This window comes from Salvia hispanica, chromosome 1, assembly GCF_029641045.1.
Source record: "Salvia hispanica isolate PSC_SH4W2 chromosome 1, Shi_PSC_v1, whole genome shotgun sequence".
Lineage (NCBI taxonomy): Eukaryota > Viridiplantae > Streptophyta > Magnoliopsida > Lamiales > Lamiaceae > Salvia > Salvia hispanica.
This window is the reverse complement of record NC_142692.1, coordinates 44,952,744-44,967,005: the sequence shown is the minus strand read 5'-3', so window position 1 is coordinate 44,967,005 and position 14,262 is coordinate 44,952,744. Positions and strand designations below refer to the sequence as shown.

The window sequence follows — 14,262 nt, the reverse complement described above, 5'->3', positions numbered from 1 at the left end:
TTTAAATTACAAATGGTAGTTTTAACAAGTACTCGTGTCACTTCATATTCGTCTCTCATCGTCAACTTGTCTCACATAATCATGGTGGAAAATATCTTGGTCAACAATGCTTTCCTAGTTTTGTTTGTTTTACTGGGCGAGAAGAGGGTTTGGGTAATTCAAGGATCGGCTATTTTGTAGCCTCCCTTCACCTTCTAATTGGTCACTTTATTCCCCTTGGGACGTCTTTCCGCGCATAATTGTGCTCGTGTGGTTTCAACTACAATTTCGGTAGCCTGAAATCCAACTGTGCCATGTTTGCTTTTAAAGTATAACTTACATTTACATCTCTTTTTGTATTAAACTATTCACATGTCTGATTAATAGTTCAATTTGTGGACAGCACAGATTTTAATGATAAATTGATAAGGTAAAATATAAGGAAGAAATTTTCAACTTTTAAAAATAAAATTATTTTTTGTGGAAATCTGAAAATTACAAAATTACAGTTTCACGGACGCAGGTAGTATTGATCATGAAATACAAAGCTGCAACTTTGCAAAATAAACACCAAGTCCCAAGTCAGTTTTCAACCCCAAATTCGGACCCAACAAACCAATCTAAATTTAGGGCCTGCAGATTTACTAAGCCAGCCCGATTAGCAACGGCCCATTGGGTGAATAACCCTGACCCGAATTAAAAGTCCGAATTACACCGAAACAGTTCTTCATCCATGATTTATCAGTAGGGTTTATCCCTCTATCCCTCTCTCTCTCTCTCACAAAAATCTGTACTAGGAAATGGCGTCGCCGTTATCGTCCATTATCCGAGCTCGATTCTCCTTTACTGCCACTTATTCTATCTACATGGTGCGCCCTTCTCCGCCCTTCATTTCAATTTCCAAAACCCTAATCCGGCACCCGGCAATCAAACCTCTCTCCACCTCCGCCTATCCCAGTGATTTCCATCATCCAGACGCTCCCTCCTCTGCTCCCTCGTTCAATTACAATCAGAATCCCGGCAATCAGAGCTCGCCACAGAATAATGATTTCGGTAACCACCCTGGTGGTCAGAGGAACAATAATTTTCAGAATAATCAGGGTTATGACCCTGGTTACGGCAATAGGAATGGAGGAGTGAGCCGAGGTTATCCAAATCAAGGGAGTTTCAGTCCTAGTCAAGGAGGAAACCCTAGACCTAACTTTCCAGATCAGGGGTTTCAGCAGAACCAGAGGTATCCGCCGAATCAAGGATATGCTCCGAACTCGGGAACGAATTCGGTGAGGGATAATGTAAATCAGTGGGGAAATAACCAGAATCAAGGACTTAGGCCGAATTCGAATGGTCAGAATCTAGGATATGCGCCGAATTCTAACCCTAATTTGGTGAGAGATAACGTTAACCAGCACCACGGGAGCAACAGTCAGAATCAAGGATATGCAGCGAATCCAACCCCGAATTTGGAGAGGGGTTATCCTCAGCAAGGAGGATTTCAGAACCAGGGTTATCCACAAAACTCGAATCGGGTACACAATTACCCCAGTGGTGGTGGTGTTAATCAAGGGGGAAATAGGTATAACGCTCAACCTCAACAGCAACACCAGAACCAGTGGGGATCACATGGACAAGCTGCGGCAAATGATAACCGAGTTCCAGCAATTAGAGATCAGGCAGCCACCGCGGTTGTGACGCTAGTTGTCGACTTGCTTAGTTTGAGCAGAGAGGGTAAGGTTAAGGAAGCAATTGAACACATGGATCAAGGAGTGCTTGCAGATGCCGAGTGTTTTAGCTTGCTTTTCCAGGCGTGTGGGAACTCGAAGAAGTTTGAGGAGGCGAAGAAAGTGCACGACTACTTCTTGAGGTCGGTGCATAGGGGTGATCTTGAATTAATTAATAAGGTGCTTGATATGTACTCAAAGTGTGGAAGTATGACAGATGCACAAAGAGTTTTTGATCATATGGTTGATAGAAATATGGATTCTTGGCACTTGATGATTAATGGGTTTGCAGTGAATGGCCTTGGTGATGATGGTTTGGCATTGTTTGAGCAGATGAAGACAACTGGTTTGACACCGAATGGGGAGACTTTTCTTGCTGTTTTAGAAGCTTGTGCTAATGCTGATGCTATTGAAGAGGGATTCATATATTTTGATTCAATGAAGAGTGATTATGGGATTTCTCCTGGAATTGAACATTATGTGGGACTTTTAGGTGTTCTTGGTAAGTTGGGACATCTTGCTGAGGCTCAGGGGTATATAGAGTCTCTTCCATTTGAACCTACAGCTGTGTTTTGGGAGGCATTGATGAACTATGCCCGTATACATGGAGACATTGAGCTTGAAGATCATGCTGAGGAGTTGTTGATTAGTCTCGACCCTTCAAAGGCCGTCAAAAACAAGATCCCGACTCCTCCCCCAAAGAAGCACTCCCGCCTCAACATGCTCGTGGGGAGAAACAGGATACTTGAGTTCCGTAATCTCACTCTCTACAAGGACGAGGAGAAGATAATGGCTGCGAACAAACCTCAAGCATACGTGCCTGACACAAGATACGTTCTTCACGACATTGATCAGGAAGCCAAGGAGCAGGCATTGCTCTACCATAGTGAGCGCCTAGCAATTGCATATGGTCTGATCAGCACTCCAGCAAGGCAAACTCTTCGGATCATCAAGAACCTTCGTGTCTGTGGTGACTGTCACAATGCTATTAAGATTATGTCCAGAGTTGTCGGGAGGGAGTTGATTGTGAGAGACAACAAGCGGTTCCATCATTTCAAGGATGGCAAATGCTCTTGCAATGACTACTGGTAAGTAGTTTCCCACTGATCATTGCTGGTGGAGTTTGGCTTGATGATCATGCTTAGATTTACATAGAGCAATGAATCTCTTTGGCTCGTCGAATGTAGTTTCATTTATCTATGTTCAATTCACAATGAAATTCAAATGTCACTGCAGTCAATAGGTATCTTGAGTAGTGAGATGAATTGATAACTGGTATGCTGTAGGAAGGGTTTTTAGTTACTATCCCTGCATATATTTAAGCTTAAATTTGAAGTTGTTTCTCTTCGTTATTTTTGTGCAAGTTATGCCACAGCTGAAATCGTTTTGGTGGTTATGTTTAAATCGTAATCAATATTTTCGATAGTTCTACTTCGGATGAACTTATTCCGGGTTGAGTTTGTAAATCAATCGAGCAGCTCGAGGCGTTCAAACTCGTTAGCTAAATGAACCAAGCTCGAGTATGGTAGTAATTGGTTCGTTAAATGAATTAATTCGATACTAAATGAACCAAGCTTGAGCATAACATATTTCGAATACACATAAGGGTGTTTCCTAATCGATGAAATAAAACACAAATGCTCGAAATCATATCACGAGAGGGGAATAACAAATCTAGTATCTAATCATGGTGCGAGTCATCATAGTGACAAACTCATCCGAGTCGATCACACCATCACCATTGGCATCGACAGCTCGCACCATTTTCTGGCAGTCTTGCAGGCTGCATCGCTCTCCCAGCCTCCGCAGCAGCTCGTACACCTCCTGCACCGTGATCTTCCCGTCGTTATCCTTGTCAAAGGCCTCGAAGGCCCGATGCAGATCCACCGTCTTCACCCCACCTTCCTTCTTCTGCATCTCCACAAACTCATTGAAGTCGATGAAACCGTCACCATCCAAATCCGCAACCTCAAATATCTTCTGCACTTCGTTCCTCACCAGATTCTTCTTTCCCAATGCCTTCAATATAGCCTGATACTCCTCCGGAGATATCTTCCCATCTCGGTTGGAATCAAACTTGTTGAAAACTTGCTTCAGCTCTTCTGCATTCGGCATGTAAATGGGTGCTAGGCTGGATGTCTGCCTGTCACGAGAGAACAACCTCGAAGGCTTCTTCAGGAACTTCTTCTTCGACAGATTGTACTGCATGTCGAGGAAACTGAAACTGGACATCGTTCTCGATTGGGTCAAGAAACGCTCTTGAGATAGGGATGAGATATGAGATAATCCAAGAGACTCATCGGTATAACTATATATAAGCAAAATCTATGTAAGCATATGGTAGGAGTTATTCTGATGCTTGAATGATAACAAAGAATAACTTTATTCATGGATTACTTAGAAAACACACAATCAAGATGCTTATGTACTACAAAATTACAAATAAGACGCAGAAAGTGGGTAATTTCAAAAGGAGAAGAATATAATCTTATTCGGTGGCTATATGTGTTTACTTGATTCCATCTTTCTACAATATCCCTTTTCTTGCAAGTTTATCCTTCTAAATACAATACAATTCTCTGACTTTTCAAAAAGTTGTGAAAAAATAGGTAGAATACAATGACCTACAATGATTCGAAAAACTGCAATAATGGTGCATCTTTAAGAATCTCTGGTAGGCAACTCTGGGATTAGGCAAAAGTGGTGTATGTGGTCATATCAATCAAGATGGCCTTCCGTTGTCCAAGTCCTCCATCACATCAATATCATCCCGCCCCGTTATCTTCTGCACATATCCTGCTAAGAAGAAAGAAAAGATCAGGTTTCTGATCCTTCAAATGAGTTAAAAGACATGTTCGCTCTGCATATGAAAAGTTGATGAGAAACCAGTGCGATTTACATTCAAAAATTTCCTCATGCTGACAGAAGATCTGCATTAGATAGCACCTAAAGCAGATAGACACATCAAACGTGCATAATATCAATTAAGTAGTGCATTATGACTTTTATTTGTGGAAGCATTATAATTAGCGTGAAAGAAAAATGTGGACGGAAAACTAACTTGTAAAAGATCTAAACAAAATAACACAAGCAAAACATGATATGACTTCCCAATCTAGGAAGTGATGTAATGCGTATCCTATGAAAATTGACAGCATAATAAATATAGTACTATAGGATATGGCAATCATAGCATTGAGGGGTAACCTAAGGTAGCTGATGAAACGAGTAATCTCATAGTAAAAAATTGTATCCATTGCACGTGAGAAAGGAAAACATTTTGGATAGGTGACAATGAAGCATCTGTGCACTTTTAATAGTTTTACCACCATACTCATTTCAGAATTAAATCAATACCTTGTGTTCTAAATAAACTTTTGTCTAATTTTCTTACCAAATGTGTCTATTGGCATTTGCTAAACCTATATTTGCTTAAATTCAAGTACAAGGAAATGGAGTACAAAAGTGTGTATAACGGTATTCTCATAGCTGGTATGTAAAAAATCCTAACCAATTTCTGGTTACAGTAAAATGGACAGCAAGGCATAGAGATTCAATGCTTCACATTTTCCTCTAAGAATGATTCTATGCTACCTCAATCTCTAATAATCCAAGTTTCGCACACAGAAGAACAAACAAAAAAAAGCTAACTGGAAGGAGGGATTGAGAAACAATCAAATAGTACCGATCCCAAGACAAGGTATGCATTTGCAGATAGTTTCCTTTCCTCTTCTGTTATAGTAGCTCACGAATCCAGATCCCTGGCAACTACGACACTTTCCAGTCCATTCGTAGACCATTGGCTTGCAATCCTGTAATTCCAGAAGACATGTTAAACAATTCTAGCAAGCAGAAGCTTGGTTTATCAACTATAGTAAAAATGAAAAAGTAATAAAGCAACTTTCCTTGTCAAGACATCAGAAACTGAAAGATACAAGGAAAATATGAAGGTAAAAGTAAACTGCTCGCCATAAGTAGTTGCAAGAAATCAAATTCGCAACGTTTCATATAACGTAATTATTTGGAAGCAGCAAGTGAGAGCAAAGCTGGAGAGGAAATCCCCCTTTTTCCTGAACTATGAAAAACTTTTTTTTATCGTATTTATTCGAAATACAGGGTGAAATTAAATCACAACGAACAGATTTCAATAAATTCTACTCCGCCAAATTTGACACTGAACATTGAACCCTCCACATGATGCTATTGATAAATACAGCTTCTGCTTCAGTAAATATCAATGTGATAAAATTCATACTCAAATTGGCATCAATTTCATCAAATTAGCGGTGCTTTCACTTTCAAACATCCCATCCTCAGAAACAATGCCATACTCGAAATCGTAAAACCTAATCCAAATCATAATTCGCACTCAATAGAAACAAACATTACGACATTAAACACCGTTTGAAGCAGTAATTCCCCACGGCCAGGAATTTAAAAAAAAAAATTACCTCTATCTCAGGATCGCAACTGAGCCTCTTATCGATTTCCTCCGGCGACACGGGGGAGGAATCAGGATGAGTCATGGGGAGCGGCAGCGCATCGTCGGCGTCGGTCATGTAGCTCTCCCGATCTCGCGCCCATCTCTCTTTCGAATTAGCCTTGGCGCTCTTGCTATTACTGCTCCCACTAGCAGCGCCGGAGCCTAGGTTATCCGGAAAACTATTCCCGATTCCGACTGCGGCGGCGTCCGAAGCTGCAGCGGAACTGAACCAGGAGCGCGGGAAACCGCTGTCGGCGGCGGCTCGGCAGCGGAAGGTAGGGAAGGATGGAGAGAGAAATTGCGGAAATGAGAAAATCGGAGGGTTGGAAAGGGGGAGAATTGAGGTAGGGTTTATCGGCAACATTCCATATAAGTATCCTCAATTTTTTTGACAGTTAGAGGAAGATAACATAACAGATTTTGTAGAGAGAGAGAAAAGTGTTGAAATAATAAAGGAAATGTAAAATTTTAATTAATTATGCCGTGGCGTTTTACACGACATTCTTCATTTTTATTTTTTGCATTTTTTCTGCTCAACGTTGACTTTGAAGCAATTAAGTGCGATTTTGTATAAATATGTTGTCAATAATTGAAGAAATTGTAAAAAATAGCAAGCAAATATATATTCACACACTGTACATATCTCCATTCCAATAGAGTTAAAGCAAGAATCTCCCCCTCTTGATTTCACCTCAGCTCATCATCACATCTCCTTGAAGTGCTGCATTTTCCTAGGCTAGTCTGATCATCAAATCATGAGACCATATATGCATTACATCTCTGCAGATTAATCACCAAATCTAGAGAGATAAAGAGAGAATTACCGGACACTGAGACCGTCTCTTTTGGTGAGAGGCTCTGGAACGCTACTATTCAGCTTGTTGTGCTGGAGAAACCTATATACAAAACAACATTGCATAAAATTTCATGTCGAATAAGATATGTTCCACTTAGAGTAACAAATGAAGATGAGAAGATTACACTTCGTGAAGATTCGGCAGCTGTCCCAAGGAAGGAGGAACCGGTCCTTCAAACTGATTATTCTCCAAATGCCTTTTTCCACAATAAATTTTGTCACAATTTGCATAAACGCAAATAAAACACTAATCACCATTTCATGAATGAATTTCCACAACTCACAGAGTTTCTAGAGCTTTCAAGGGGCTCATATCAGGTATCACACCATGAAACTTGTTGTCTCCAAGCCAACTGCACACTCACCATCACCTCCCAATCACATAAAAGGTCATTAAATAGGAAAAAAAAATCATGAAATTTGGTTAACTTATGGTCCGTCAAGCAACTTTCAAAATCAATTAAAAAAATCACAAAATTTGGGTTTATATCTCCACACGAATGTTCATATTCAGAATCTTTTTCAATTTGACAACACACTTATCACCTACTAATCCAACATCATCAATTTGAGACAAATATGTCATATACGTAGGCCTCCTGAATATTTCGCCATGCAATAATGACAAACAATGTTAAACTTCGTAGTTTTCTCGACCAAATTTTAAAGTTACGGAACTAGTCAGAACTTGATCAAACTTCATGATTTTGCGATAAAACTTACATGTGCCGGATTGCAGTCAATCTAGATATACTCGGAGACAACTTCCCAGATAATCCATAACCGGTTAGATTCCTACATCCACACTTGGTCAAAATCCTTTACAATTCAACATTCATTCAACATTGTGAATTGAAACTCAAACTCACAAAGACACAACACGAAAGGGTTCGGTGCTGGTGCAATGAACGCCGCCCCATGAATGCCCCACCGGCATGCAAGGATCCGCCGCCCAATCCTCCGGCGGATTCACCAACTCCTTCCTCAACTCCTCCATCGCCGCCGCTGACATTCATACTTCCAAATCATCACATTTCACCAAACACAAAAAGTTTCACTAAAAAACATACCATCTCTAGTGAGAGTCTTGTTTCCATAGGGCAGGAGCTGGAGGATCTCGGCGGCGTTGATGAGTGGCCCCACCGGAGCACTCGGAGACGGAGACAGGGTGATCACGACTTTTCCGGAGAGAGGCCAGTTGGTTCCAACCACGCCCTGCCCGGTCTCTGTGACGTTCATTTGTTGGAAGAAGAAGTGGCCGTTGATTTGAACGTCGAAAACTCTCCAGCTGTACGGGCTCGGGCTTCGGCTGTCTTGGAAGTAGAGCGCGATGTAGTAGAGCCCGCTTGTTAGCGGAAAAGCCGGCCAGTTCAGCGTTAGTGTCTTTCCCCGGCTCGTTGTCAGGGCCGACGCAAACGCCTTTTGTGGTGGGATGTTCCAAAACAACGTCGTTGTCACGTTCGAGTTGCTCGTCACGAACGGGCTCTCGTCCTTGTATGGCTCCCAGAACCGGTTAAAAATATCGTCTGGGTAACTGCAAAGTCCTCAGAGACTTTAATCTATTAGTCAAAGGGGAAAGATGTTGACATGACAGTTGTGATGTTTGATTTGATATACTCCTTCCGTCCCAAAATATTAGACCCTTATTTCTTTTTGAGGTGTCTCAACATATTTGAGTCATTTCTATTTATGGTAAAAATTTACTTTACTACCAACTCCACTTACACCACTAAACAACATCTCCTAAATTCCTGTGCTCTAATATCTTGGGACGGAGGAAGTAATTTATCATTTAAATTAAAAGTACCTAATGATGGCATCGTCATGCGAGCCAAACCTACTTCTGGCAACTGTCATCAACATCGCTTTGTCGAAGTTGGTGGAGTTGTAGACAGAGCTCTCGAGGTAATGCACCTCGAGAGACGAGATAAAAGGGCTGGAACCAGCAGGGGTGTGCTGGTTCCTAGCCAGGCATACGCTCAGGATCTTGTTCTGGGCGGCGACGACGGCCTCGTAGAACGACGATCCCCCGCTAGCAAAATCCTCCGTCGTGTTGACAGTGCTCCACTTGGTGCCGTCAATGATCTGGTCGAACACTGGCGGCGCGCTTCCTCCGTCGAAACCCCCATAGAAGTATACGGTCTTGATGAGATACCTGGAGCCCCTGATCACTGGGAAACTGTAGCAATGCTTTGTGGCATGGGCGTTTGGGAAGAATCGAAGGGTTTGCAGCCGAGGGAAGATGTCGGTCCGTTGTATGGTTGTCGTGTTGCCACTAGAGATGAAATCGTTGTCGGGAATGTATGTTAGAGCCCCTTCTTTAATTTCGGTTGTAGCGCCGCAACTTATGAGGTAATCTATGTGTAGAATTGAACAAGATTTGGATCAAATTCTACATACGAATTTTTTTTATGTAGGCTATGTTCTCTAAAATTCGTATTCGAAATGTTGAAAGGAAATTATTTTATGATTTATTTTGATGACGGATGTTTTTGCACAACTATTTATACAACGTGTAAAGAACGAACCTCTAGGTTGTCGTGCAGCCTGGATTAAGAGGGGGATGCTGACGAGCCATAGGAGGAAGACGCCGGCAGACATGGCAGCGGAGATGGAGGAAGTTTCCGGCGAGGGAGGGGAGAGAGGGAGGTTGGAGAGAGAGAAATGGTGGAATATGGAATGGGGAAGTTGGACATGGATTTAGGGGGGATGGTGTGCATGAGGGGCTATGCTTGAAGATAGATTGCTATAACAATTGACTAAGCCTTGAGCTTTAGTTAAATCCCATTTTTCTCCACCTTAAATTCCCCAATTTAATATTAATGTTGCGTCGTGGTGAAGTATAATGGAGAAATAACTAGTTGATTTATGTGATAATTTGTATGCTAGTCTAGTGTAATTTTTCATTGTGCAAATGCATAATGAGTTTGGCATATAAATAAGATAGCCGTCAAAACATATTAAAATTCTCTTATTTTTAGTCATATTTATGAGCCACAATCAAAATGATCTTATTTTTCCATATTTTCATTTTCTTTTCTTTCTTTTTCCATTTCTATTAAACCCTCCAGCTCAAAATAATTCCTTCCAAGAAGAAGAGTGCTCTTCAGATAAATGCTACGAGTATTGTATGGTTCATTAAAATGAAAGTAGAATTATCTTTAATGTGGATTAAACAAATAAAATGTTATTATGACAAACATCAAGCGCCTGTAGCTCAGTGGATAGAGCGTCTGTTTCCTAAGTAGAAAGTCGTAGGTTCGACCCCTACCTGGCGCGAATAATGTTTTAATTTTATTTGACTTCTTTTTTTAAATTTCTAGAAATATTTATTTATTTCATCATCCTCATTTCTATATTTTATTTATTTATTTTGGTTACATATTTGAAATTTTCACTATCATTTCAAATTCTTGTTTGGTCTGTTGAGATACACATGTTTCTTGCCAAATGAGGCAACAGCTTTGCAACTCAAAACATCCAAATCATACTTCTCCTAATACTTCAATTTGGACAGTTTGGACTTGGGAAATACACAGAAACAAATAGTGAAGAATCAAATCAATCCCCTTTACAAGAAAAAAAAAATACTCTAAATACCCCAACAATGAAATGAAAATAAAACCACATCTCCATCTCTACACACCAAACCATATTATGGAGCAGGTAAATTAAACAACCAACTAAGCCAAACAACATCCTCATCTTCGTTTCCCAGACATGCTGAAGGAAGTTACTTTCATCGGAGTCGCCACAACCAGCGGAGCTTCAGGGGAACTCCCCACTGCAAATTTGTCGTGCATGAACCGGCTCTCAATTATGGATTCGTCCTTCAATACTATCTTGTAGCAGTAGCAGCTCTTGAGCCCTTGCTGCTTCTCGTAGCAGTGATGCGCGCTGTTCTTCACCTGCTGAAAGTTCCATATCACGCTGAACTTCCCCACCGTAGCAACCAGATGCTTTTCTTGCTTACCACTCTCCGTAACCTGACAAATTCGACAAGTACGCATTCAATTCAAAGGACATAATCAAAACCAAAACTCAAACACTGCATTCAATCACATAATAAAATGAAGAAATTTAAGCATTACTTAGTTTGCAATCTCTAAAGGAACCAAACTGCAGGGTAGAATACACGCACATACATATATGTACCAAGTGGTTGATATGGTTAACTTGATTATCTATGGCTTTAATATCAAAATTCACAAACGAAGAAACCACATGCTTATTGAGAATTTGACCAAAGGCTTCCCTTGGAAGGGAGATTCTGTGATCACGATTAAGCAGTATGGACGAGGTCTATCAAACAGGGCATCCGTGTGCAATATCAATATAAATCGTAACAAGCAAACAACTAATCATAAAGAAGATTCAAGTCCAACAGATCAACTACTTTAAATGTGATAACACAAAAGGATTATATGGGAATACACAGCACATTAACATAACAGACAAAAATAGCATATATATAAGGATTGAAGGGCTATGCCTATTTGCAAGCAGATGCATACTCAAGCATGTAAGTCATACAAATGCATTTATAATCAAAAGGGTTAAAAGGCATTATATCTGCAAGAGTAACTTACCCAAGAGAAATGACCAGCATGGAATTTATTACCATCTCCAGCCAGATGTGCATCAACAGGAGTGAGCTTCAGTAACCTCGGAGCTGGAATCTTGTTTCCCATCCGACCAGAAAAGCCAGTTTTCGTCTTACCATCCTTATCCGTGAACAAAGTGCATATCAAGATCAAATACGTATCTGTGGTACCCAACACCCACTTCCCATCATAAGTAACATCAACCGATGTTATGGGCGAACCAAGGCCAGGGAATGCAGTTTTCGCCTGCCTCATCGAGGTCCTTGAGTACAGTCTAATCTTCCCATCAAGCGACCCAACAACAATGGAACCATCCCCAGCCGTTGCAAAACATTGAAAGTTGGTCCCTCTCGAGAACATGTGACCTTGGGTCCAATGCAGCACTGGCGGATTGGTATCTGTGATCTTCTGAACCACTCCCTTCCTGTCCCGCATATCCCACTGACACAGATTGTTGTTATCCAGACCCAAGAAAGTCGATTCCGAAGGGTCCAATTGTGAACCCTTTGAATCACTAGTGATATCTTTCATAGTGATATCAACCCCATCTTTTGCAAACTTCCACTCTGTGACAATCTTCCCTGTCTCAATATCCAACTGGCGAAGCCCAGTTGTAGGTGACTTCCCTCCCTTCAATGGACTCATCAGCATCATATTCGTCTCTCCCCTCATTAAAAGCCCCTTCTTTGGAGTTGCGGAGTTTCCAGAACTCGATCCCAAGTTATTGTCATCAAACTTGACATAAACCCCTTTCCCATGAATCCCATGACTAAAGTTCTTGACAACCTGAACTCCTGAATCACTAACCAAGAAACTGTTATCCAATGCCCCCAAAGCCAAGCTCTGAATCCCTCCACCCGTTGCCGCCTCCTCAAACTCCTCCAACAAATCCTGGCTCTCCCTCTCCGGGAAATCCACCGGCCTCTTATCTGGAGTCTTCCATTCACCATCATCTGCATCCTCCCACATTGCATCATCCGACTCCTCTGGCTTCACCCAACCTATAAACTCCTTCCCATATATCTTCAATTTGTTCTCTTCCGTAGCTCTCAATCCATAAACATTCTCAAACAAACAATCCTGAAATTTAGTCACAAAACCCCTATACTCCTCATCCACGAAAAATTTCAACGCCCAAACGCCTCTATCCACAAAATCAACCCTCCTCTGGTCCCCGAAGAACTTCATCTGCAAATCCGTGGAAACCCTAACACCGATCTTCTCCCCAATTTTCAAAACCCAAAATCCTTCCCCACGACGCAATTCGTCTTCATCATACTCGTCCTCGTCGTCGATTTTCAACTTGTTAACAAATTTATAGTAACAAAGCTTCTCAGAGACCACCCACTTCGCCTTGGGCGTGTTGCCGCCGATGTGAAGGTAAAGCTTAACGGCGTTCCTTAAGTCAACTTTAGGCTTCCGAGGCGACGGAGACGCATTACTCGGGTACTTGAGCTTTAAAGCCTGCAGCCTTGAATCGACTTCATCTAGGGTTTTTGCACTGACCTGTGGGGAGCGATCCTCTGCGTGCTCCTGGATTTCCTCTTCCTCCTCCTGATCGGAATATTCCGAATCGGAAAGTTCGAGCCCTTCGCGACTCTGTGAACCGCCCATGGTGGTGGCGCTCCGCCTCCGGAAAATTACAGTCAAACAAAAAAATCAGTTCAATTTTTGGAGAATTCACAACCTTTTTCCCCCAAAAATAAATCTCAACTAGGAGCTGAGATTTTATTTCGAATTTGAGTATACAATCTGAATCAAGAGCGCTAAAAGTTTTATTTCGAATTCGACTAAACAATCTGAATGAGGAGCTGAAAATTTTAATTTGAAATTGAGTGATGATTGAGAATTTAGCGGTGATTTTGAGGAGATTTTGGAATGAATTGGGAAAGTGGTCATGTGTGGGACACGGTGGCTTTTAAATAACAAAGTCGGCGACACGTGTTAGCATTGCGTAGTTGCGAAGCAACTGTAACCGTCAGTGTTTAGGCCGCGGATAAATCGTGTTTCGTTATACTCCCTACTAAGTTTGAAATTTTCTCTTATTAATTTTTATTACTAATTTTATAGCATGTGTTTTTTTATTATTATAATTCAAAGTTTAAACTTAAGAAGCTCTTTACTTTTTTTTAAAGATGATTTAGATGTAATCGAGTATTGAGTACAAACTTTGGTGAATACTATCATTCTTCGCTTTTGTTGAAATCTCTTTCTTCATTAGTCAATCAAAATAAGTCAATTAATTCATCTAAATCTTTACTTTATCGTAACTAACAAGTTTATGCATCAATTAACCGAATCTTGTTATAAACCGACCGAATATTGGGTGTAATATTGTCACTATTGACTCACTACAATAAATGCAATCAATAAGGACGCAGATTTTAGGACGCAATTCCTTGCGTTGTAATTTTTCCAAGAATTGCTAAAATTTGAGACGCAGATAAAAGCGTCCTTCACTCAAGAAAGCATTGGAGACACATTATAGAAGTGTCCTTAATTAGATTGATTAGAGGCACATTAAAGTTCTCCCACTCCCTCTACGATCTAATTAACCCTCTCTAATTAACCATCACTTCTCTCCCTTCCTCCACACAACCTCAATGTCGCAGCCCTAGCTTT

General features: G+C 41.0%; 5 protein-coding genes and 1 non-coding gene across 7 annotated transcripts; 2 read left to right on the top strand and 4 right to left on the bottom strand.

Annotated features, from left to right (window-relative positions):
* The first annotated feature begins 719 nt into the window (after positions 1–719).
* LOC125185479 (Tetratricopeptide repeat (TPR)-like superfamily protein) lies at positions 720–3,049 on the top strand. The gene has a single exon (XM_048082008.2). It carries the CDS (start codon positions 780–782, stop codon positions 2,787–2,789), a length of 2,010 nt encoding a protein of 669 aa, XP_047937965.1. The 5' UTR covers positions 720–779; the 3' UTR covers positions 2,790–3,049.
* A 209-nt stretch (positions 3,050–3,258) lies between these two features.
* Positions 3,259–3,990, bottom strand: CML30 (Calcium-binding EF-hand family protein). The gene has a single exon (XM_089064442.1). The coding sequence runs from the start codon at positions 3,927–3,929 to the stop codon at positions 3,372–3,374; it is 558 nt and encodes a 185-aa protein (XP_088920568.1). The 5' UTR covers positions 3,930–3,990; the 3' UTR covers positions 3,259–3,371.
* A 168-nt stretch (positions 3,991–4,158) lies between these two features.
* SCO2 (protein disulfide isomerase) lies at positions 4,159–6,629 on the bottom strand. 2 transcript variants are annotated; one of them, XM_048122733.2, is made up of 3 exons: positions 6,149–6,629; positions 5,383–5,509; positions 4,159–4,496 (listed from the first exon to the last, which is right to left on the bottom strand). In XM_048122733.2, the coding sequence occupies exons 1-3, from the start codon at positions 6,542–6,544 to the stop codon at positions 4,420–4,422; spliced, it is 600 nt and encodes a 199-aa protein (XP_047978690.2). In that variant the 5' UTR covers positions 6,545–6,629; the 3' UTR covers positions 4,159–4,419. The 2 variants fall into 2 exon arrangements, with proteins under 2 accessions (XP_047978690.2, XP_088920542.1); XM_089064416.1 differs by having other exon boundaries at positions 4,159–4,493; positions 6,149–6,627.
* A 95-nt stretch (positions 6,630–6,724) lies between these two features.
* Positions 6,725–9,714, bottom strand: LOC125218260 (Leucine-rich repeat (LRR) family protein). Its single transcript, XM_048119896.2, has 9 exons — positions 9,565–9,714; positions 8,844–9,393; positions 8,107–8,570; positions 7,906–8,041; positions 7,760–7,831; positions 7,321–7,389; positions 7,162–7,233; positions 7,005–7,076; positions 6,725–6,921 (listed from the first exon to the last, which is right to left on the bottom strand). The coding sequence occupies exons 1-9, from the start codon at positions 9,635–9,637 to the stop codon at positions 6,912–6,914; spliced, it is 1,518 nt and encodes a 505-aa protein (XP_047975853.1). The 5' UTR covers positions 9,638–9,714; the 3' UTR covers positions 6,725–6,911.
* Positions 9,715–10,242: 528 nt separating this feature from the next.
* TRNAR-CCU (transfer RNA arginine (anticodon CCU)) lies at positions 10,243–10,315 on the top strand. Its single transcript has one exon. It is a non-coding gene; the product is annotated as a tRNA-Arg (tRNA).
* Positions 10,316–10,499: 184 nt separating this feature from the next.
* Positions 10,500–13,521, bottom strand: LOC125221847 (Vacuolar import/degradation, Vid27-related protein). The gene is made up of 2 exons (XM_048124140.2): positions 11,626–13,521; positions 10,500–11,022 (listed from the first exon to the last, which is right to left on the bottom strand). The coding sequence occupies exons 1-2, from the start codon at positions 13,252–13,254 to the stop codon at positions 10,738–10,740; spliced, it is 1,914 nt and encodes a 637-aa protein (XP_047980097.1). The 5' UTR covers positions 13,255–13,521; the 3' UTR covers positions 10,500–10,737.
* Positions 13,522–14,262: the final 741 nt, after the last annotated feature.

Excerpts from the sequence above, each read along its gene's own strand:
- LOC125221847 (XM_048124140.2), bottom strand. The coding sequence starts at position 13,254 with ATGGGCGGTTCACAGAGTCGCGAAGGGCTCGAACTTTCCGATTCGGAA. Across the intron at positions 11,023-11,625 it reads ATGCTGGTCATTTCTCTTGG|GTTACGGAGAGTGGTAAGCA; the intron begins GTAAGTTACTCT and ends CGAATTTGTCAG.
- LOC125218260 (XM_048119896.2), bottom strand. The coding sequence starts at position 9,637 with ATGTCTGCCGGCGTCTTCCTCCTATGGCTCGTCAGCATCCCCCTCTTA. Across the intron at positions 8,571-8,843 it reads CATGACGATGCCATCATTAG|TTACCCAGACGATATTTTTA; the intron begins GTACTTTTAATT and ends AGGACTTTGCAG. Across the intron at positions 7,077-7,161 it reads CTGCCGAATCTTCACGAAGT|GTTTCTCCAGCACAACAAGC; the intron begins GTAATCTTCTCA and ends TTTTGTATATAG.
- CML30 (XM_089064442.1), bottom strand. The coding sequence starts at position 3,929 with ATGTCCAGTTTCAGTTTCCTCGACATGCAGTACAATCTGTCGAAGAAG.
- LOC125185479 (XM_048082008.2), top strand. The coding sequence starts at position 780 with ATGGCGTCGCCGTTATCGTCCATTATCCGAGCTCGATTCTCCTTTACT.
- SCO2 (XM_048122733.2), bottom strand. The coding sequence starts at position 6,544 with ATGTTGCCGATAAACCCTACCTCAATTCTCCCCCTTTCCAACCCTCCG. Across the intron at positions 5,510-6,148 it reads GTTGCGATCCTGAGATAGAG|GATTGCAAGCCAATGGTCTA; the intron begins GTAATTTTTTTT and ends CTGGAATTACAG. Across the intron at positions 4,497-5,382 it reads CATACCTTGTCTTGGGATCG|CAGGATATGTGCAGAAGATA; the intron begins GTACTATTTGAT and ends CTTTCTTCTTAG.